Genomic DNA, 24,421 nt, shown 5'->3' with positions numbered 1-24,421 from the left:
GGGGGTGGGGAGGCAGGGAGGGGGCAGCGACCGGAGGGGGTGGCTACCGGGCGAGGGGAGGGGGGGCGACGGGGCAACGACGGAGAGGTGGTGGGCCGGTGGGATGACGGGGTGGTGGGGCGATGGGGCGGCGGCGGTGCTCGTTGGGCGTAGAGGAGAGGAGAGGAGAAAGAGAGAGGGCGACGGCGGGGGCGTGGGACATTATCTTATTTTGAAGCTTTGCCGTCCGCAAGCTGAGGGCAACGGACTCTTTGCCGTCTGCTGGCGAAACATCAAAGAGGGGGCCCGTTAGGGCTTAACAACCAGTGGGCCAAACACCCTCTTTGTCGTCAGCTAGCGGCGGCAAAGAAGCTTTGCCGTCAGCTAGCGGACGGCAAAATATTAGCTGATTGCAAATCATTCCTTTGCCGTCCGCTGCCTCTTTGCCATCTGCTTTCTCGTGGCTGATGGCAAAGACATTCTTTGTCGTCTGCTAGTAGACCACAAATCTTTTGATTCCAGTAGTGATTGGAATCGCAACGGGAACCTGTGTTTAAGTTCCGAAAATTGTAAATTATGTATCACAAAATTGTTTCATTCTGCAGAGGGTCCAAATCGTGTACTCCCATCCACCCCTTGTTCAAAGACTGTCTGCTCATTTAAGACCTGGATAGCAAGAAAGAAGACTAATTGGAGATGATTGAGCTGAGATCATTCCTCCCCAGCGTGAATGCCAACTATCTTGCATCGCTTGAACCTCAATGTCTGGATGTTCAGAGGGATTTGATACACCAGAACATCTGAAAGCAAACACCCACGATTGTCTTATCCATAAATTTTCATGAATGTAGGATCGATAAAATTCAGTTAGCATGAACGATTTCAAAATGTAGTTTTTAATGTTTCAAAAAAAAATCCAGAGAAGAAATCACCTCAGACAAACTTCAAACCAGAACAAAGATCGGGTGTTGCCGGCAAGCTCCTGCGACCTACTCGATCCAGATCGTCGGCTCAAACCCGCTGATGCACATGAAGCTTATAGGCAGAGTTTGAGTGCAGAGGAGGACAACCATGGAGGCCGGTGTGGGAGGCGCGAGAAGGTGATGAACGGTCGAGACAAATCTCGGCTGGATTCGATAACCAGGGGAGGAGGGCGACGGGGTTGGCGGTGCCGTCCAGATCAGGGCGTGCACGGCGAGACGACGCCGTCGCAGCTCGTCGGCGGTGTAGGTGAACGAGGGAGACGTCGGCTCTACCTCATCTGGCTGTCCGCTGCGTGGGAAAGATGGCAGGACGGGTGGGAGGTGCTGTTGGCGTCGGGGGTCGCTGTGGAAGAGGGCGACTCACTGGTCGCTTCAGCGGTGTCGGTGGCAGAGGAAGAGGAGGGTCAGGTGGCGGCGCTCTAGGGCGCAAGGCAGGCGACATGGGTAGTGGGGGGAGTTGTTTCGAGCAAGGCATCACACAAATTGAGGGGATTGCGATCAACTTCCTTTTTCGCATGCCTCACGCGTGATTTTAGGGGTTGCGAACATGAGCGCGTCGTATTTTCCTCGGTGGAGCACGGTTAGTCAACCTAAGTTATAACCTAAATTACAAAACGCACACCAGAAAACAGATTAGATTAAGCCTAGCTGTTAGATCGAGTTTAGGGATCTAATCATGCGGTGGTAATGGATTCGTGCACGTCTTGTGGGTGTATTTAAAGAAGATAATGTTGGATTGTTTATTGGTACTACCTCCGTTCGGATTTATTAGTCCCTCTTGTATTTCGTGTCAAACTTTGACCTTCAATTTAACTATAAAAAATAAGTTATATATCATAAAAATAGTACCACTGGAAGCCTCTTTCAAATATGAATGTAACAATATAAGTTCTATAACATACTACATATATTTGGTTAGTCAAATTTATGATCAAAGTCAGTCACAAATTACAAAGAAGACGAGTAAACCAGGAGGTACTAGTAGAGATGGAGATAAATAAATAGTGATCATCATAAGAAGCAAAAATCCCCTTCCCACCCTCTCACCTCCACACCAGCGGAAAATAGTAATAATCCCCACCGCCCAACCCCCACCCTCACCCTCCCCGGCGCGTGCGCGTGCGATGCTTCGGCGCCGGCGTCGGCCACGGGTGGTGCAGTGATGGTGGGCTTCTTCCGCAGCGGCAACCTTGCCTCCAGGGTGTTCGACCGCCAGTTCCTCTCTCCGCGCCCCAGCGCAACCGTACGCTTCTTCCTCCTTCCTCCCGCCTCGCTAACCCTCAGAATCGGTGATAGGCGTAGTGCTCTTGCGACTGTGGGCACGCGGAGGGCGGTCGAATGCGGCTGCTTTCCTTGCGTTAGGGCGGGCAGAGGGTGGTGTCGCTGTGGTTGCCGTTGCTACACGTGATTAGCCTTTGTGGCCTGTGGGGGGTTTTGGGGTGGGGTGAGGCCCCATTTTTGGGGTTGTACTGTTGACTATGGTACTCCTGTCTGTGCTGTACTATGAGAACTGTGGCTAAGATATTTGCCAGAGATATCTAGAGTCTAGAGCTAATGACACTCCTGGTATTAAGCCATACATGGTAAAATATTAATGCGACAATGTCAGCCTTGTGAATAACTAGTACTTCCTCCATTTCTAAATATAAGCCCTTTTAGAGATTTCAATAAGGACTAGTACATACGGATGTATATAGACATATTTTAGAGTGTAGATTCACTCATTTTGCTGTGTATGTAGTCCATATTGGAATCTCTAAAAGGCCTTATATTTAGGAACGGAGGAGTAGCTCATAAGCAGTGAAATGTCACAAAAAAAGAGGTTAAATGAAGTAGGCAATGGTTGGAGTGAACTGACACATTCCACCTATCACCTTAACAATTTTAGGATAATTTGTACAACAGGGCGATGCAAGATTATCTTATCCCTATGACTTAGACAATTATCTATGTCAAGTAGTTTAGTTAACTAGTTTATGGTTCAGAAAACAAAACAATGGTGTAGGATGTCAAGCTTGAAACTGAGTGTGAGGAATAATGCAGCAAAATCCTTGGGACTTCTGAATTGAGATTTTTTTGGGTGAGTTGTTATGTTGTGCAGAACACCTATCAAGCATGAGCAAACAAGTAAACAATTGCCTAGTGTGTGAGATTGAAAATAAAAATACATGCAACATTGATGAATTTGTTATTGCCTGTGTCCATAATCTAGGATAGATGAAACATGCACAAAATCTGCACACTTGATGCTGTGGCAATACTTTTAGATGAAGATATTCATTACCCAAGATGGGGAGTGTAACTGTCAAAAGTTAAAGTTCAAGAATGTAGGCTCATATCTTTCTTTTAGGTAGACATAATTCACACTTGTTGCTGTATATTTTTTGATGACTGATGTGTGTTGTCTTCCTGTAATAACTATTGGAACTCACATGCTTTGGTGTTCTAGCATGCTTTTTATATTGAGTCTTGGTTATGGCCTTGTGATGGAGCAAATTTCTGCAACCTTTTTATTATGCAACTTAAGAAGATCTAAGTGGTTTTTCTTCTCCTTCCCTTTTCCATTGTTGACAGGTTAATACTGTCAGACAATTCTATGAGAATTTGGTTCCAAGTTACACTATATACGACATAGATTGCCCGGATTATTCGTTTCGCAAGTTCACTGATGATGGCAAGTATCTTGTGGCCTTTAGTCGAAACCATCAAGATTTGATTGTGTACCGTCCCATCTGGTTAACGTTTTCATGCCATGAAGAATGTGATTCTCATGATCTTCCGGCCAATGCAGAGAGATTTGACAGTTTCTTTAAGCAGCTCTACTCAATCTCACTTGCATCCAGCAATGAGTACATTTGTAAGGACTTTTTCCTCTACATGGAGTGCCATCAATATGGCTTATTTGCAACGTCAACTGCACAAAGTAATGACTCAAGTGCCACTGATGGTGCAATTCACGGGGTACCATCAATTGAGAAAATAACTTTCTATCTTGTGAGGTACAGTTATCTATTTGTCCTGATTTAGGAAGTGCAGCTTTTAACTCAAACTAAAATATATTCTGTAACCATGCTTTCCTACATTTGGGTGGATTAGCACATCTGTATTTTTGTTATTAGGTTAGAAGATGGTGCAATACTAGACGAGAAAGCTTTCTGCAATGATTTTATCAATTTGGCTCATAGTATTGGTGCTTACTTGTATGAGGATCTGGTTTGCATTGTCTCTCTTCGATATCAAACAATACATGTCCTACAAATCCGAGATTCCGGCAGCCTTGTTGAGGTACGGAGAATTGGTGCATTTTGCCGGGAAGATGACGAACTATTTCTTTATTCACATGGCCAGGTACATGCAAATCTTTGTATTTTTTCAAGATTGCTTGGTCTGCAGTCTGTACATGGGTTGCATTCATTTTCACATATTTGTTTCTTCCGGTTCGCAGCATCTACCTATTAGCCTGTTTTGACGTACCTTTGTTAACATGTTCTCAGTTATACGATTACTTTTAGAACATGTGTGCAGCATACCACATGGTTTAGCGAGACATATAATTTTAGTTTATCTGGCAATATCATTATAAATCTCTGGTTTACTATCGAATTTCAAATTATTGTTTGATATTCTTTCGTTCATCCTCTCTAATTGTTGTCTGAAAATAGTCTTGTTTTACCCACATCACTTATATACAGCAAATATCCTTTGGAGGCTGTAGCAAACCTTCATGTCTGCAATCTGTCATCCTTGAACAAGACTTTGGAAATTGTCTGTTATTGAACTTGTGAACTACGAAATTGATAATGGAGTTTATGCTTGCAGGCTGCACAGGGGAATTCTTTTCTTCCTGGCATCAAGCAACGGTTGCTATCATTTATTTTCCGCAAGACTTGGAATGATGAACCTGATCAGGCTTTGGTTAGCTACTTAGCTATCTTACACATTTATTTGCTATGTGATCTTGATCTGCACTTTGCATTCTTACTCGCTTAGTTATTGCCAGGTTGATCTCAATATTTTGAATCCTCACGTCTGTTAGGAATATGCAACTTGTATTCTCACGGGGCCATAGACCGGTATATATACATGTACATGTGTAGGAAATATTCAGGAAACCCCTTATACAATGGGGTAAATATAAAAGACTACATGGCTATATGTATAGTACTCTTAACACCCTCCCTCAAACTCATGGTGGATGAACAACACTGAGTTTGGAGAGATAGAAGCCATGCTGCACTCTAGTCCGGGTCTACGTAAAGAAATTCGCCAACTGTAACTCGGAAGGCACATACTGAAGAGCAATAACCTGATCCTGCACATCAACGTGCACATAGAAAGCATCAACACCAATATGCTTGGTTAGCTCATGCTTCACAGGGTCATGTGCAATGCTAATAGCACCTGTACTATTAGACAATAGCAGAGTCGGTGTAGTGAAAGAAACACCAAAGTCCTAAAATAACCACCGTAACCAAGTCGCCTCCGCAGTCAAAAGAGCCATAACTCGCAACTCAACCTCTGCACTCGAACGGGAAACTGCAGTCTATTTCTTCGTCTTCCATCGTCTTCTAGGCAATGAGAGAACCACCAAGAATAACATGGTAAGCAGAACGTGAACGGCGATTTGAGGGATCACTAGTCCAGGTAGCATCCGAATAGGCCTCAAGCCGTAAGGAATTGGAGCGAGGAAAGAACAGACGACGAGAGATCGTGCCCTGAAGATATCGGAGAACACGAAGGAGGTGACTATAGTGAATCGAAGTGGGAGCAGAGACAAACTGACTCAGAAGATGGACTGCATAAGAGATATCTGGATGAGCGACAACTAGATAGACAAGACTCCGAACAAGATGATGGTAACGCGTCAGATCAGACTAGGGGTCACCATCAGTATCACGAAGGTGGACATCGAGCTCCATGGGAGTCTCAACAATGTGCTCATCAGTAAGAGCAGCACGAGCAAGAAGATCTTGGATATACTTCTCCTGGGAAATAAAAAAGCCATCTGAGGTAGAAGAGACCTCTATCCAAAGAAAATAGCGAAGAGGGCCAAGATCCGACATAAGAAACTGTTCACTAAGACGAGCCTTCACAAAGACAATATACTGCCAGTGATAATCATGTCATCAACGTAGAGAAGAAGAAGAGTTCGACCAAGAGTAGAAAGATGGACAAACAACGCTGGATCATGAGCACTCGTTGAAAAACCAGCGGCGGTCACCATAGAGGCAAAATGCTCAAACCAAGCGCGAGGGGCTTGCTTAAGTCCATAGAGAGAGCGACGAAGACGGCATACCATGCCATCAGGAACAGAATACCCAGGTGGGGGCTGCATGTAAACCGCTTCACGCAGCTCACCATTAAGAAAGGCATTCTTAACATCAAGCTGAGACACAAACCAGTGGCGAACAAAGGCCATGGCAAGAAGTGTGCGAACAGTGGTCATATGGGCCACAAGAGCAAAAATCTCATCGTAATCACGACCATGCTCCTGTTGAAAGCCACAAGCCACTAGACGAGCTTTGTAACGCTCAAGAGAACCATCAGAGCGAGTCTTAACCTTGTAGACTCACAAGTGATGGGGCGAACACCGGGAGGAAGAGAAACAAGATCCCACGTGTCTGTGTGCTCAAGAGCAACAAGCTCCTCTGCCATCGCAAACTGCCACTCGGGATGAACAACAGCTTGACGATAAGAAGTCGGCTCAAGAACAACAACACCAGCGCGTGGAAAACCAAGGCAATCAACAGGCGGAAGCGGGCAAGGATGCAACCCATAAGTAGGCTGAGACGAGGAAGGTGGCACATCAGTAGACACATCCACATTATGTAGATGACGAGTATAATACTGCGATGACGAGTATAATACTGCGGAAAAGATGGAAGAATACCAGGAGTATTCACCGAGAGAGGCGAAGGTGCAGAATCCTATGACGAGCGAGGTGAGGAAACCATGGGAGATGGTGGCACGGATCTGCAACAGTCGGAGAAGCTGGGGTAGTAGGACGGACGGGCAAGGGCTTAACTGGAGTGATAAGCGTGTCAGGAAAAGTGAGGAAAGATATATCCTCTACTGAAAAGGCCAAGGAAGATGGACGCGGGTAGATGGGACGAGACTCATCAAAAGTCACATCCCGAGAAATACGCATCCGACGACCGACAGGATCCCAACAACGATAACCCTTATGCTCATCGCTATAACCTAAGAAGACACACTCAACAGACTGAGTAGACAGTTTGGTGCGTTCATGAGGGGCGGGAAGAACATAGCAAACACAACCAAACAAACGAAGTGCCGAGTAATTAGGAGAACGATCAAAGAGAAGTTCTGAAGGAACGCAACCCTATAGAGCATTGGACGGCTGAAGGTTGATGAGATAGGTGGAAGTGGAGACAGCCTCAACCCAAAAGTGAGGCGGAAGAGAGGCGGCGCTCATCATCGCACGGGCCGTCTCAAGAAGGTGACAATGCTTGTGCGCAGCGACACCATTCCGAGCATGAGTACCAGGACAAGAAGCAACATCTTGGAGATATACTCTCCAGCAGAGTCAGCACGAAGCACATGAATAGGCGTAGAGAATTGAGTGTGAACCATGGCAGCAAAACACTTATAGATAGATAAGACCTCACTATGAGAAGACATGAAATATATCCAGGGGTGGTGAGAGAAATCATCTATAAAGATAATATAGTAGCGATGACCCCCTTTCGAGGCAAAGGGAGAGATGGACCCCAGACATCAGAGTGAACAAGGTCGAAAGGACGCTGAGATACAGTGTCGCTATGACGATAAGGTAACCGGACCTGTTTACCAAGACGACAACCCTGGCAGTCTATGTTGGCGCCCCCTCCTCGCAGCGCCGCTTCTTCTACCTCAACAACTCTCTCTTCCTCTTGTTTCTCTCAAGGACGCAAACCATGGAAGAAACCGAGAAACACACACACTCACACACCAAGGAAGAGAGCCAACTAGCTTTGCCGTGAGGCACTTCCTTGGCAATCACAAGTGTTACATTTTTTCTCAGCCCTCCGGGCCACTTTTCTCATTGCTCATTGACGCATATATATACAAGACCATACACGCACTTGCCAGCCACCTCTCTCGGGCAACTAATCCCACTAACTTATGCATGCACTATCAGGCCTTATCCTACTCATGGAATCACTCCAACAACCAACACGACTTATCCGTGCAGGCCTCTGACTGAATCCTTTCCTAGTACTAACTAGGCATGCAACTACCTAAACAGATTAGCTTTGCATCTGTGTACACGTGAAGCACAACTCTGACGTGCACACCTGTCGCAGCTGGAACTACATGCATGACTCAAAAACAAGAAATAATCTAAACTTAGCACTAATAGCAAGATTAGTTCCAACAGTCTAAAGACACACCATCGGAGACGGGTCCAAGAAGACCACATTGAACTAAAGATGAGAGACGAGAGCCACACAAGTGACCAAGGCGATGATGCCACTGCTGAAAAGAGCTGGTAGACATGGCAACAGAGGCGGAAAGACTGGCAGCGGTGGCAGTGGAGGGAAGGTGTAGCCAGTCAAGCTCCCAAAGACCCTGGGAGTCACGGTGTCGAGGGCCAGCACCAAGGAGAACACCAGTGTGACGGTCCAGAACGGAACATGAGTCAAAGTAGAGAATGACCCTATAACTAGAGTCAACAATCTGACCACCAAAAAGGAGCTGCATGGTAAGTCGAGGAACATGAGCAACTTCAGGAACATGAAAAGATGAAGTGCTAAGAACGCCTCGGCTAGTAAGCGGGAGAGAAGTACCATAGGCAGTAATAACATGAACAAGAGTCGAGAGATGGAATGGATGGCAAGGTGGATGAATCATGAGTCACACGGAGATGTACCTGCGTGTGTAGAAGGTGGTCTCACAATGCCAGAAGAGTCGGTAGCAGAACTAGCAGTACCTGTCGATGGAGAACGGAAGATGCAGGTCGCAGGCATCGAAGTCATGTAATCTCTTGCTCAGTCAAGAGCTCAACTGAAGAAGTCGGCGTAGATGCACTCGACAATAGAGAGCCGGAGGTAGCCAACAGGTCGCGAAGTCACGCAATCTCCTGCTCAGTGAAGTACACATCCGGATTAGGCGACGTAGCAACACCGGGGAAGGAGCGGCCACCACCACCTCTGGAAGCCACTAGATGTGGCGGTGTAGCATAACCAGTAGTGTTCGCAAAAGCTGATGAAGGAGACGAGGCCGTATGCAGGCAAGCACCAAGTGCCAAGGGAAGACGCGTGTGCGAGGTGGTCCATGGAGCCATATACACCAACACTGTCGGGGAAAGTCGCGAGAGGAGTCGATGTAGAGCGACAAGCACTGGTGGAAGTCGCGAGAGGAGTCGGTGTAGAACGACAATCACAATGTGCGGAGGTCGAGAGAGGAGTCACTGAAGAGCGACCAACATAACCTGTAGAAGACGCCAAAGGGGTGGACGAGCATCAAGCACCGAGGAACGACGCATGTGCGAGACGGAAGTAGTGAAGGGAACACCGTCAGGAGACAGGTAGCAAGGGACATGCGTACCTAAGGAAAACATCTCTCTCTCTCTCTCTCTACTCGCGAAGACCCAACAGCCGAGCTAAGACAGCCGGAGCAGGCAGCTGCGGAGCAGAGCAGATCACAGCGGCACAGGAGGCTTTGGCAGAATTTGTCTGGGCAAGTGCACGAGCGTGAACACACGTCACACCCTTCACGGGTGGTGCAGAAGCAACAGGTGAGCAAAGCACAAGTCATGTGCAGGCACACTCCACGGGCAGATGGGCGTCATGGAATCAGGCCAGGCTTCGAGCAGAACACGCGCGCTCGGATGAAGCTCTCGTGAGGGAGCAGCGACCTGGCACGTGGAGGCCTTCGGGCGTAGATGAGCGGGGCGGGGCGACGCGTGATGAGTGGCCTGGCGTAGTATGCAGCGGATCGGGAGGAGAGGAACACAGCAGCAACCGTTCAGAGAAGAAGCGGCGGCGCACGACGGGATCGAGCATGAGTTGCGGCGTGCGAAAAAAAACCCTAGGGCTCTAATACCATGTTAGGAATATGCATCTTGTATTCCCATGGGGCCATAGGCTAGCATGTACAGGTGTAGGAAATACTAGCAAACATTCCTGTGCACAACGAGAGAAAAATAACATCACAACCCATCACCACACACACAATCTGCTTCATCCACTTGAAGAAGGTAACCCATTTGTTTCGTAGGGATCCTCATTTTCGCCGTCACGGATGTAGGCCGTTCACCTTGTCATAACACGTGACGTGGTCAAGGTGATGGATTCGGTCACCGCATTGCCATTGAACCACACCGGTACAAGAGAACATTTATAACTCAAAAAAGTAATATTGTCGAGCTAGACGTAAGGGCTGCATTCCACAAATTGCTTCCTGATGTTCGTGCACTGTTACATAATGAAAAATTTCTCTCAACCAATATTTGTGTTAATTCGGTAAAATTTGTATAACATCAACCTTCAAATTTGGAGCATAGTAGATGAAACATAATTATTTCCAACAGAAATCTAAATTTGTTAACAGATCACCGAATGATATACACATTACCGTTCAACATATATTACTACAAAAAAATATCATCTGCCCATTGGAAACGAACTGAGATTTATCGAGAAACCACTCAGCAGCAGGGTAATACAATTTGTTCACATTGACAAAGAACAATATTATTCCAAAACTTAGTACGGCTCCGCAGATCAAGCCAGTGGTAGTGATACAAATCAAAATGCGGCTTATCAATCGGCGTGACTGCCACTCACCAAAGTACGGCTCACGCACGCCCTCCCGAAGCAGCCTCACCTTTCTTGGATATGGCATCAAGTTCATGATCGCACGATTCCTACAATATCTTATGAACTTCAAACAAATCCAAAAACTGCATACATGTTTCTTTGGTGGAATAAACAACACATGCGATCATGAGAACATGCGCTACTAAACTGAACTGGCAAACAAAGTTGCTTTGAGCCCGTGCATTGCAATGGGAGAAAATGACAGTATGCAGAACCAGCTCCGTCGTAGGGTTGAGTGCTCGGGGTGCAGAACCAGCTCTGCCGTAGGGTTGAATGCTCTTAGGGGAGGGCGGTGACAGCAGGGTAGAGCTAGTTGAGACCAGCGCGTGTGTGTTTTTTACATTTTTCTGACAGTATATTTGAATTTTCAATAGCAACTTGTTGGCATCTCTGGTGCAAGCAATAAATAAGCATTTGCAAGCATACCAAATACTAATCCATTCTCAATGCATACTGGATCACAGTAGTGGAAGCACCACAACTTTCATTTTCCCTGCTCTGGCAGCCAAATCTGGTTGCCCTGCAACACCAGTAAACAGGTCCAAGTGACTGTAGCAAATGGGGGCAAATTATACAGTGAATTTTCTCTTTGCAACACCAAGTACACTATCCAGGGAGTGGAACTAGTATCTGATTTCAGAATGTTGAAACTTACAGGATATGATCTCATTCTTGGAGCTGACTGGATGTATAAACATAGTCCTGTCACTTTTGATCTCCCTAACATGCAGCTAGGAGTCAAACTCTCTAATGGAGAACACATCACATTCCTGGATGAAAGTTTGCCAACAAGTCCCTGCTCTCCATTGTTACAAGATATGGAAAATATAATGGAGGACATGCTCACTGGAGCCCTGATGTGGATGCAACCAGTGCAGCTTGAAACCATCCATGAATCTGTCAAACAGCCTGGAATTAAGACAATCTTAGAGAATTTCCATGATGTGTTTGAAGAGCCCACTGGTCTACCTCCAAAGAGAGATTGTGACCATGCAATCAACTTAGAACCTGGAGCCCCAGTTATAAACCAAAGAGGATACAGGCTACCACATCACCAGAAAAATGCTCTAGAGGAAATTATTAAAGACCTTCTGCAAAAAGGGATAATTAGATTAAGTCACGGTCCATATTCTTCTCCAGCCATCTTGGTCAAGAAAAAGGACCTGACTTGGAGGTTATGCATTGATTGCAGAAGATTAAATGCCCACACCATCAAGAACAAGTATCCCATACCAATGATAGAAGACCTACTGGATGAACTTAATGGAGCAAAGATTTTTACCAAGTTGGACCTCAGAAGTGGTTATCATCAAATCAGGATGAAAGAAGGAGATATTGAAAAAACTGCCTTTAGCACACACATTGGCCTGTTTGAGTTCCTTGTCATGCCATTTGGAGTGACAAATGGCCCACCTTCCTTTACAGAACTCATGCAAACTGTATTGGGACCCCTCCTGAGAGATTGTGTGTTAGTTTTCTTTGATGACATCCTCATTTTCAGTAAAACATATAAGGAGCACTTGGAACATGTGACTCTAGTACTGGAAGCACTCAGGAAACATCAACTATATGCAAAGCTCTCTAAGTGCACTTTTGCACAAAACCAAGTAGAGTATTTGGGATATGTGATCTCTGACAAAGGAGTATCCACAGACCCTGCCAAAGTAGAAGCAATCATTAACTGGCCCACTCCTCAAAATGTGACACAATTGAGAAGTTTTCTGGGCTTAGCAGGGTACTACAGAAGGTTTGTTCAGAGTTATGGGGTGATCTGTAAGCCACTGTTTGATGCATTGAAAAAGGATGGATTTCAATGAACTGATACACAAGCAACTGCTTTTTAGCAACTAAAGGACAAAATGACATCTGCTCCAGTTCTGGCCCTACCAAATTTCTCCTTGCCTTTTGTTTTGGAAGCTGATGCTTCTGGCTATGGGATAGGAGCAGTACTGATGCAGAATGGACAACCTATTGCTTATATGAGCAAAGCACTAGGCCCTAAAGCTGCTGCCTGGTCCACATATGACAAAGAAGCACTGGCAATCATTGAAGCACTAAAAAAATGGAAGCATTACTTTGCCTCCTCCTCCTTGATCATCAGAACTGACCAACAGAGTTTAAAATACATACAAGAGCAAAAAGTTACTAAAGGCATTCAGCACAAACTTCTCATTAAACTCATGGGTTACAACTTCAGAGTAGAATACAAAAAAGGAAAAGAGAATAGAGTGGCTGATGCTCTCTCCAGAGTTAAATATGCTTTACTTGCTTTGGGGTCAAGTACTGCAATTCCTACTTGGATAACTGAAGTGGTGAACAGCTACAAAGGGGATACAAAATGCTCTGATCTACTTGCTAAACTAGCAATAGACCCAGCTGCTCAACCTCCTTACACCCTAACTAGTGGAGTCCTAAGATACAAAGGAAAAATCCTGATTGGCAATAACAGTGCACTGAAAAACTCTCTGCTCACTTCTTTTCATAAGTCTGAACTGGGAGGACACTCTGGTGAAAGAGCAACTTATCACAGTTTGAAAATCCTTTTCACATGGCCAGGAATGAGAAAAGCAGTCCAAACCTTTGTCCAGCAATGCCCTGTCTGTCAGCTAAACAAAGCTCAACATGTACACCCTCCTGGGTTGTTACAGCCACTGCCAGTTCCTGATTTTGCCTGGACCCACATTAGCATGGATTTTGTGGAAGGATTGCCCAAGTCTGAGCATAAGGACATGATACTTGTGGTGGTTGACCGTTTCATTAAATATGCTCACTTTATTGCTATGAGACACCCCATTACTGTCAGGACAGTAGCACAAGCCTTCACTGACAATATATTTAGACTACATGGTTTGCCTTCTGTCATTGTAACTGACAGGGACAGGATATTCACCAGTCACCTGTGGCAACATCTGTTCAACAAAATGGGAGTAAAGCTACACTTGAGCACTTCCTACCACCCCCAAACTGATGGGCAAACAGAAAGAGTGAACCAGTGCCTGGAAAACTACCTGAGATGCATGGCTTTTGCTCACCCCAGGAAGTGGCACTCATGGTTGTCCATGGCTGAATGGTGGTACAACACCACATTCCACACATCCTTGAAAATGACCCCTTTTCAAGCCTTATATGCAAGACCACCCCCTCTGATTGCAGAATTGATGCTACCACCAGTAGAGGGAGATGATTACCAAGCTCAACTGGACAGAGATACAATAGCACAACAGATTAAGGACAATTTGCTTAAGGCACAAGAAAGAATGAAGTTCTTTGCTGACAAGAAGAGATCTGAAAGACAGCTGGCAGTGGGAGATATAGTCTATGTCAAATTGCAACCATACAGGCACACCAGTTTAAGCATACACAGACACTTGAAACTTCATTCCAAATACTATGGTCCTTTCAGAGTCATGGAAAGAATTGGAGTTGTAGCTTATCGCCTCCTTCTACCTGAGGGTTGTCAACTTTACCCCACTTTTCATGTCAGCCAACTCAAAAAGCACATTGGGCCTGAAGCTGTGCCAAACCCAGCATTACCTCTCCTTGATGAGCAGGGGCACATACTCATCCAACCTGAAACTCTGCTTGACAGAAGGTTGATCCCAAGAGTTCAGGGAGACATCAGCATCCCAGTGGTGCAGTGGCACATCAAGTGGCTGAACTTACCAGTGGAGAATGCAACTTGGGAAGATGCGGCTTTTATCCAGAAGATCTTTCCTGATTTCCATCCTTGAGGGCAAGTCTGTTGTTAGTAGGGGGGAATTGTCAGGCCCGCCAACTGTAGCAGTTCACATGACGAGCCACAGTACCATCAGCTATTGCCTGGAGAAGCTACGACCGTCGATCCGTGATCTGACGACCCGGAGGAGAACTTACCGCTTCGCCGATTCAAGTGTGCCCACAACCGTCGATCTCCATCTGGACGGCCAGCATCGTCGCGACCTACTTTTTAAAAGTTACCGCGCTGTCTTTTACCTGTCGAACATGTCACTATCTACTTTTACTCTGAATTTTGCTTTATAAACCCCTCTCCGGCTTGTGGAGAGGGCATTCAGGATTAATCTGGGCTTGGCCCTCGCAGCCGCCGTGTTCCGGCTGGCGAAAACCCTAGCTACCTTGCATCGGATCTGAGTGAATCAAACCTCAAATCTCCCACCGAATTGCTTGTTTTTCTTCGATCTCTTGCAATTTCAGAGACAACCACCACTAGGGTCTGTCAGAGTGCAGACCTGGATGTGGGGCGCCGACATGATACCGCCGTATGGGGACGGCCGAACGCCAAGGGACACCTTGCTGGCCGCCATGGTGGACATGGCGGTGGTGGAGAGCGTCGAGCTAGTGGATCCGAAGGGGGGCCGGATCCGGTAGCCGCCAGGTGCATCGGGCCGCTAGCACCTCGATCTAGTCAACATCGGCTGCGATGGTAGGGAGAGGGAGAGGAGGGGGTCGAGAGTTTTTTTAGGCAGCGTGGGCTGCGTCGTGCGTGGGATGTGGCAGAAAAAGACTTAGTAAGGAAAAAAAGAAAGAAAGAACGAACAAGCCGTTTTGTCGCTCGGCGGTGGCATACATTGTAATAATAGGTAATAGATCTGAGTCGTTGATCTTTGCGCTTGACACAAAAATTAACGGATCTAAAGGGATGACGGATAGAGAACTATGAAAGCCTCCGTCCTTTATTATTAGGTAAAGATAAAGATGCAGGAAACCCCTTATACAATGGGGTAAATATAAAAGACTACATGGCTATATGTATAGTACTAACAACGTCAATTATGATGCTTAAAATCATCTCTAATTTATTGCATTCACTTCTGAAATATTCGCACTCCCTGTCATTATTGTGTACAGTCAATCTTGCATCTTTTGAATTGTTGAAACAAACTTATGCTTAATTGCTTATTCCCCCTTCTTTCTTGGTCGTATGGTCTTTCTTGTGAAGGAAAAATGTTTTGTTTCTACTTGTTTGAAATTGTAATTTTTGTTTGCAGAGGGTCCAGCATCTGAAGAAGAAATTTTATTTTCACTTTCAAGACTATGTGGATCTTATCATATGGAAGGTACCTATAGATACTTTCAAGACTAGCTTAAATGAATCATAATAGCAGTAGGATTTTGCTCTGTTTTTCTTTTGCCTTAGTTCTTTCTTTCTTCTCTCTTCTGGTTATTCTTAAGTATTGGCTAGCCTATGTTTTGTCTCCTTTTTGTTCCTGGTTTTGGCTGGTTTACTTTGGAAGTCTTATGCCTTCTCTGCAGTCTTCTACGTGAGATTTTTTTTCTCCTACTGTCATCCCTTCATTTTTTCTGTTAGATTGAAGTTTTATATTCTGCACTTACAGCTTTTGTTGTTCATTTTAGCTAGCTATCAGTAACCTAAGTATTTACGGGGACTATGCTGTTCACTGAACACATTGTTTTCTGCTAAATAATATTTGCAAGACGTGTTTATAACATGATGGTGGAACAGGTACAGTTTTTGGATCGCCGTCACCTATTTATCAAGTTTGGTAGTGTCGATGGAGGGGTAAATCTATTTTCTCCTGACATCTTACCAGTATTTTATTCACATCTTGTCACCATCTAATTGCAGACACTCTAATATATTTCTTTAGGTTACTCGGAGCACTGATCAAAACCTAGCATTCTTTGCTGTGTACAACATGGAGACGACAGATATTGTCTCACTCTATCAGGTATCTATGATCATCAGAGATGCTGTTCAAGTTATTGGATATATTTTCCCTTGTGTTTGAACATAATACATAATTTGTCAGCAGAATTCTTCGGAGGAGCTGTATTCATTGTTTGAACATTATTATGATCATTTCCATGCAAATCCTCAAAATTCTTCGCATGAGAAATTTATCTCGTCGCATTCCAATAGTGTTCATGCTCTTGATCAACTTCGCACCATTAAAAATAAAGCAAGCAGCTCCTCACAGGTAATGCTGATAACGCAAGTTGTATGAACGTATGATGCATTTTTGGTGAACCATTCTATTGATCTGTTCCATTCAAATGCCTTGACAAGATGCGAGGACTTGTGCATGTTGCGGCACTAATGGTCTCTTTATTTCCAAGAATGATGCTCTTATTGTTGACTGTACTGAAATGTTTCAACGTATTCTAGTAATAGCATGCACAATTTCCACATATGTTATAAGAAAGAGGTTTTCTTGGATATAACATACATGACATGCAATATAAAAACAGTTTTCTTGGATATGTATGTTCAGAATTAATTGCATAATAAGGAGATTTTCTTGGATATAATGTGGAGAATTCCAAATAATGCAGGGCTAGAAATTGAGTTTTAGCCTTGCAGGTTAGCTTCCCTGAGCATGCTGTCAGTTCTAGTGGTACTAGAAGTCCAATTTGTTTCAGGTTTCGGTGAATCAACTAAGAAAAAGCAAACTTTGTTTTAGCTTTAAGCTTATTTTCTGGTGCTTGTCATGCCTTTTCAGTTATATATACCAACTTACATGCAGTTGCAGATGAGGTTGTATGCTCGTGAAAATGTAAGAAACCCATACCGTCACAGACCCAATTGCTCATATCTGGATCGGGGAAGGGAAGGGGATGAGATTGGGCTTGGAAGAAGGGTTTCTTGCCAAGGAAGATGAGATACAAAGAGTAGGCGAGGAATCCAGTTCAGATACAAATCACGCATGCCTTGCCTACTGGCTACAGCTGACTATATACCCAGTCGCTCACACACGCGGATGGGCCCATGCCACATGGCAGCGGGGGTCCCACCATCACACGTCCATCGCATCAACCACTGGTGATGCGGGTGTGACATTCCCCACTCCTTTAGAACGGCGTCCTCTTCAGAAGATGCGTGCTGCTCGATGTCGTCGCCCGGAGGTTTGTCCCGCACTGGAGCTTGTGGAAAGCGGCGACGGAGAGTGTTGTAGTCCTCCCAGGTCGTCGATGTGTTGTCGTTCGTCCAACGGACCTTGATCTGCACGAGAGCACTGTTGCCACGCTTGACCATGCGTCGCTCCACAATCTCCACGGGCTCGTTATCGTGTCCGGCGAGATCTGGGGGCCGTGGGAGCTCGGAGAAGACCGGCGTGTAGTTGGGGGTGAACGGCTTGAGCTGCGACACATGAAAGACGGGGTGGATCTTGCTGTCCATCGGGAGCTCCAATTTGTATGCCAGCTTGCCAATCTTGTCCAGCACAGTGACGGCCCAAAGAACTTGTACGCCAGCTTGGCGCAGGGACGGTTGGCGACGGACGACTGCGCATATGGCTGAAGCTTGAGGAGGACGAAGTCGCCAACTTTGAAGGAACGCTCAGTGCGGTTCTGATTGGCCTGCTTCTTGAAACGGTGCTGGGCGCGCAGAATGTGCTCGCGCAGACGTGTCGTGTGCACTCCCCAGTCCCAGGGCTCGCCATCGATGACCGGCGCAGACTTGTCATTCTAGAGTGCCATGGCGCCAAGGTTGGGATCGACTCCGTAGAGCGCCTTGAAGGGAGAGCATGTGATGGACAAGTGAAAGGACGAATTGTACCAGAACTCCGCCGTGGGTAGTCAACGCCTCCATTGCCAGGGCTCGTTGTGCACCGTGCACCGCAGGTACATCTCCATGCATTGGTTGACCCTCTCGCTCTGGCCGTCCGTCTGTGGGTGGTACGCCGTGGAGTCGAGCAACTTGGTGCCCGCGCTGGCGAAGAGCTCCCGCCCTGGAGCGCGTTGGTGAAGACGCGGTCGCGGTCGGAGACGATGGAGCTCGGAATGCCGTGGAGCTTGATGACGTGATCCCAGAAGACCTTGGTCACTTGCGGTGCTTTGAAAGGATGCCGGTGCGGGTTGAAGTGCGCGGACTTGGTGAGCATGTACACGACTACCATGATCGACTCAAAGCCCTCTGATGATGGCAAGCCCTCCATGAAATCCATGGTGAGGTCGCTCCATGGTGCTGTTGGTACTGGTAGAGGAGCTAGCGTACCCGCCGTCTTGCTCTGCTTGTGCTTGGCGTGCTGATAGACTTGGCATTGGCGCACGTAATCTGCGACGTCGCCCTTCAGGCCCTCCCACATGAAGAGCTTCTTGAAGCATTGGTAGGTGGCAGTAGTGCCGGAGTGATCACCTACCACGCTGTCGTGCAAGGCGCTGATGATCTTGGTGCGTAGTGTCGTGTTCTCGCCAATCCACAGCCGATCTTGCTTGCGAATGAGCCCCTTGTAGAGTTTGAACCCGTCGTTGTCGGGTCTGATGATTGCGAGACGCGCCAAGTGCTCCTGTGCATCGGCGTCCGTGGCGTAGGAGTTAGCCACCTCTTGCACCCATGCTGGTTGGCAGATCGAGAGTGCGTCGAGGTTCAGCGCCGCGCCCACTCGGGACAGCGCGACGGCGGCACCGTTGTCGCTGCCGCGATGGTACCAGAACCGAACTGGAGGCCCACCAGTTTCGCCATGGCCTTTCGCTGCAGATCGGTAGCTAGACTTTGATCTTGAAGATTGCATAAACTCTTGTGATCCGTGAAGATGGTGAACGGTCCCCGTTGAAGGTAGGCGCGCCATTTATCGACGGCCATCATGACGGCGATGAACTCCTTCTCGTACGCTGATAGCTTTTGGTTGCGCACGCCGAGCGCCTTGCTAAAGAACGCCACGGGGTGGCCCTCCTAAGCCAGCACCGCGCCGACGCTAGTGTCGCACGCGTCCGTCTCAATGGAGAACGGGCGCCCGAAGTCGGGGAGCGCGAGCACGGGCGCGGTCACCATCGCGCGTTTGAGTAGATCGAACGCAACCTGCGCCCGCTCCGTCCACTCGAAGCCCTTCTTGGTCAAAAGGCTGGTCAGCGGCTTGGCGATGATGCCGTAGTGCGCGATGAACTTGCGGTAGTAGCTTGTGAGGCCGAGGAAGCGCTGGAGCTCGGTCGCCGTGGTCGGTGTAGGCCATGCCAACATGGCGTGTGTCTTCTTCGGGTCAGTCGCGACGCCATCCTTGGAAATGATGTGGCCGAGGTAGGAGATGCTGTCTTGCGCGAACGAACACTTGGATTCCTTGGCGTACAACTGGTGCTCCCGCAACAGGGTGAGGACGAGGCGCAGGTGTTCCAGGTGCTCCTCCAACGTTTCACTGAAGGCTAAGATGTCATCCAGAAAAATGATTACGAATTTACGAACATACTTGGCGAAGATGGCATTCATCAAGCACTGGAAGATGGCCGGGGCATTCGTCAGCCCGGACGGCATGGCCTTGAAGTGGAAGTGTCCATGATGCGTCTTCAATGCCGTCTTCTCTTCACCACCAGCGCGCATTCTGATCTGATGATAGCCGGCGCGAAGATCGAGCTTGGAGAAGAATGCTGCGCCAACTAGCTCGTCGAGCAGTTCGTCTACAATCAGTAGCGGGAACTTGTTTTTGACCGTGGCGTCGTTGAGCCGCCAGTAGTCGACGCAAAAACACCATGTGCCGTCCTTCTTGACGAGAAGCACCAGCGCTGCGATGGGGCTCATGTTGTGCTCAATGACGCCCGACTGCAGCATCTCTTGGACCTGGCGCTCGATCTCGTCTTTCTGCAACGGCGTGTAGTGGTAGGGTCTGGAGTTGGTGGGGCGTGCGTCCTCCACCAGCTTGATGGCGTGGTCGTAGCAACGATGAGACGATAGGCCTTTTGGGTTGGCGAACACGTCGGCGAAGTCGTCTAGGATGCCCTGCACGCTAGGCGGCACCTTGGTGGCTTGGGGCTCCGTGGCACGGGGCAGGTCCAGCACGGCCATGCACCAGATGTCATTGCCGGCTTGCCATTTGTGCAGCCGATCGGGCTCGATCTCTTCCAGCGTCTCTTGTTGCTTGGGTCGAACACCTTGCAACGTGATCATGGTGTCTTGGTGCTCAAAGGTCAACGTCTTCTCGAGCCAGTGGCAGCTCATCGGGCTGAACTGCTCAAGCCAGTCCATGCCAAGCATGCCATCGTAAGCCCCCAAAGCTAGTTGCCGCATGTACGTGTGGAATGTGTGTCCTTGAATCCACCACTTCAACCCTTGGACCATGTTGTTGCAGGACATTGCGCTCTCCGTTGGCGACGCGTACCTCGACCGCCGGCACAGCGACTGGCGTTGCTTTGATGCGGTCTGCGAATGTCGTGGAAATGAACTGTGCGTGCTCCCGGAGTCCACCAACAGCAACATAACTTGGTTGCCGACGAGCGCTCGTAGACGGATAGTATGCGGTGACTCGGTCCCCGCGACAGTGTGCGTGGAGAGCACGCAACACTCGGGTGCCGGCTCTGGTTGTGCAGGTGCGTTGAGCAGGTCCAAAGCGTGGACCGCGTCGTCGCTGAGCACCTCGACGTAGTCGCCGACATGGATCGTAAGCAGTTGGGTGGCCGCCTTGCATCGATGCTCGCGGGAGTACCGATCTCCACATTTGAAGCAGAGGCCATTGGCACACCGATGCTCGTGTAGCTGGCGCTCGCGTGCCAGGTCGTCGTTGGGCACAACAGCGCCCCCTGGCCGTGGCACCCCCACGGCCTATGGTGTGTGGCGAGAGGGGTGGTGGAGGTCGACTCGCGGGAATGATTCGCGGACGAGCACGTTGATTGCCCGCCTCTTCTTCCACGATCATGGCTAACACGGCAGCACGAGTAATGCTCGACGGCTCCTGAAGGCGGACCACGGCCCAGAGATCGTCGCGCAGGCCCAACAGGAATCGCGTGATGAAGAGCTTGGGGTTGAGCGTCGCCTCGAGGGTGAGCAAGTGGTACATGTGGGCCTCGAACTCCACCCGGTACTCTGCGATGGTGCTGGTCCGCCTGAGCTGCAGCAACTTATGCATCTCCACCTCGAACTCATCCGGACCGAACTCGCTGTTGAGGGCTGCTGTGAACTCCTCCCAGGTTGGCGCAAGGTGCGTCTGACGGTATGCCTGGAACCAGTGCGCCGCGTGACCGTGGATGTAGAGCAACGCCGTGGTAACCCAGTTGTGCGACGGTATGCGGTACAAGGCGATGCAGCGGTCGATCCAGAGGCTGGGCGTGTCGCCGTCGAAGCGAGGAAAGTCATGCTTGGGGGGCTTGACCGTGTACTCCTCGGTTTGCCCATAGTAGATGCCGCGGCCCGCCGTGATGACCGCGGCCTGGCCCGTGCCCGTGAACGGCGGAGATGGCCGCGTGGGAATCAGAGGAGGCCCTTTGTTGGAGAGATGAGCGGTTGGTCCTTGGGGACGAGGGCCGCGTGTTTGCTCAAGGGACGTCATTGAGCACGCCTGGGGCTTGCCGTCTTGGATGTCGGCCGCGTGCGGTCGGTGGAGCGCAGCGGCGGTCGGCGATGGTGGTGGATCGCGGTGCTGCCGCACCTCGTTGACGTCTGCTTGAGTGAGATCCAGTTGCTTGCGGAGGTGCGCCAGATCAGACGACACCTGTGTGTTGAACGCGAGTTGCGCTTCGAGATGCTTGTCGCCCGCGAGCTTGCTTTCATCGAACCGCGTCAAGAGCGACTGGAGCATCGATTTCAGGTCTCCGGTTGATTCGGACATGGCGGCGATGATGTGGTGGGTTTGGGCAGGCGGTTTGGTCGGCGGCGCCGTTGCACTTGCTCCAAATCATGCCAACCCCGCTGGGGATTTCGGGTGGATCTCGCCGGAGCAAGTTCCACACCCACAGTGTGGATGTTACGGCTCGATCGAGAGGGTGAGAGTGGCGGCGGAGAAACTTGGTGGTGGGGAATGGAGGCTCTGATTACCAACTGTCACAGACCCAATTGCTCAGATCTGGATCGGGGAAGGGAAGGGGATGAGATCGGGCTTGGAAGGAGGGTTTCTTGCTAAGGAAGATGAGATACAGAGAGTAGGTGAGGAATCCAGTTCAGATACAAATCACGCATGCCTTGCCTACTGGCTACAGCTGGCTATATACCCAGCCACTCACACACGCGTGTGGGCCCATGCCACATGGCAGCGGAGGTCCCACCATCACATGTCCACCGCATCAATCATTGGTGATGCAGGTGTGACACATACCTTTCAGATGAAAAAACTAGAGGTGTGAAACGGTCACTAGTTGCTCATGGCTTATTTCTTGATAACTATAGTTACTACATATTTCTCATTTGTGTACTCTTAAGGCATCTGATTTGTGAACAATTTACCTCTTTTGTTAGAGGATGTAATAATGAACCTTTTGATGATTGCTAGTTTGCTATTTGTTTTCTGTTTCGCAGTTTGTGAAAAAGATGATGGCGTCATTGCCTTACACTTGCCAATCACAAAGTCCTTCACCATACTTTGACCTGTCGATTTTTCGTTATGATGAGAAGGTTTGTTCTACAACTTTTTTGAATATATGTTATATAGTAGTTCCAGTTTGGCTAGTTTTCTGGCTTAAGTGTCATAGTATAATATCCTGCAAGTGTTCATGTGCTTTCACTCGAGTCACCAACCTCTCTTTTGCTTTTGCAAACAATCAATATGGTCTTGGTAGAAAATTGAACATGAAGCACACGTTAATACATTATTAACTGTAGTGTCTAAACATTTGATATTGTTGCGTTGGGCTTACTTTAAGTCTGTCATTGAACCAATGATTCTTCAAAACTCTGAGCAGGACATTGTATATCCTGCTATTTGTAAAAAAAAATTGAGAACAGAGGGGAGACTCCTCGATGTTGATGTAGGGTGGAACCCTATGGTGACGATCTTTCACGTTTGGAGTGGATCCTACGGGGAATCACGAAGAACACACGGAAGCACAAAGGGGAAACACGGGGAAAACGAGAGAGAGAATCACTAAACCAACAAGGAATCAATCACACAAGTGCTAGATCACCGAACACAAAGAGATACATATGATCCACAATCAACAAAGGTAAGGATACAAAGGTAACCGATCTTCTCCGTGAGGAGGTCTTGAATCCACAAGGGGATCTTCCCACGAGGGGGTCTTGAATCCGATAGGATCTTCTCCGAGGAGGCCGCGGTCTCTCACGAGGAGGAGATCCGATGGATGAGCGAAGCTCTATCTCTAACTTGAGCTAAATCAACGCTAAACCCTAACTAGGAGGAGGCGGAGGAGTATATATAGTCTAGGCGAATGAAAGGGTAAGTGGCTTCGGCCCAACACACGGGCGGGCGCACAGGCGTCGGACGTCCGACAGGTACCGGACGTCCGGTGGCTCGCGAGGGTCCGGTCGTCCGGTGCATGTCGGACGTCCGGTGTTTTGGCTCTAGACAGGTGGTGTCGGACGTCCGGTCGACGTCGGTTGTCCGGGCGCTGGAGAGTGTCGGACGTCTGGTGTTTGGCGGTTGTCCGGGCGCTGGGAGTCGTCGGACGTCCGGTGGCTCCGGTCGTCCGTGGATTCGGCTCGGGTCCTCAGGGGCCGGATGTCCGGGCTGGGCCGGTCGTCCGGTGGCTGTAGCTTCACGCAGCTTCTTCTCTGGGTCCTTGTACTTGGCGTCCTCGCTAGCTGTTCCGTTGGATGTGGTGGCTTCGTGGCTTTCCTCCAAGTACCTGATCATGCATATAACACACGTTGGAGGTAGTAGCCATATCTCACATGTAGAAAGTGATGGTTCGGAGAGGACCGAGTTCACCTTGTGTCCAATGGCATATGTTCGAGGTCTCGTCATATGTCCACTTGGGGTTTGGAGAGTAGTCGGAGTGTACATGGGGATGAACGTGGGATGCTCC

At 48.3% G+C, this 24,421-nt stretch overlaps 1 protein-coding gene across 2 annotated transcripts in view; it reads left to right on the top strand.

Annotated features, from left to right (window-relative positions):
- Positions 1 to 2,001: 2,001 nt before the first annotated feature.
- Positions 2,002 to 24,421, top strand: part of LOC119276062 (light-mediated development protein DET1-like) — a 36,466-nt gene continuing 14,046 nt past the window's right edge. Inside the window, exons 1-9 of one of the 2 annotated variants that reach the window (XM_037557031.1) lie at positions 2,002 to 2,205; positions 3,537 to 3,961; positions 4,082 to 4,310; positions 4,782 to 4,877; positions 15,772 to 15,840; positions 16,248 to 16,304; positions 16,393 to 16,473; positions 16,558 to 16,722; positions 22,956 to 23,051. In XM_037557031.1, coding sequence (XP_037412928.1) covers positions 2,125 to 2,205; positions 3,537 to 3,961; positions 4,082 to 4,310; positions 4,782 to 4,877; positions 15,772 to 15,840; positions 16,248 to 16,304; positions 16,393 to 16,473; positions 16,558 to 16,722; positions 22,956 to 23,051 — 1,299 coding nt within the window. In that variant the 5' untranslated portion in view covers positions 2,002 to 2,124. The remainder of the gene's footprint in view (positions 2,206 to 3,536; positions 3,962 to 4,081; positions 4,311 to 4,781; positions 4,878 to 15,771; positions 15,841 to 16,247; positions 16,305 to 16,392; positions 16,474 to 16,557; positions 16,723 to 22,955; positions 23,052 to 24,421) is intronic. The other variant, XM_037557032.1, reaches the window with a different exon arrangement.

Source organism: Triticum dicoccoides, chromosome 3B, assembly GCF_002162155.2.
Source record: "Triticum dicoccoides isolate Atlit2015 ecotype Zavitan chromosome 3B, WEW_v2.0, whole genome shotgun sequence".
Lineage (NCBI taxonomy): Eukaryota > Viridiplantae > Streptophyta > Magnoliopsida > Poales > Poaceae > Triticum > Triticum dicoccoides.
Note: the sequence above shows the minus strand (reverse complement) of the source record. Positions and strands in the feature narration are given on the sequence as shown.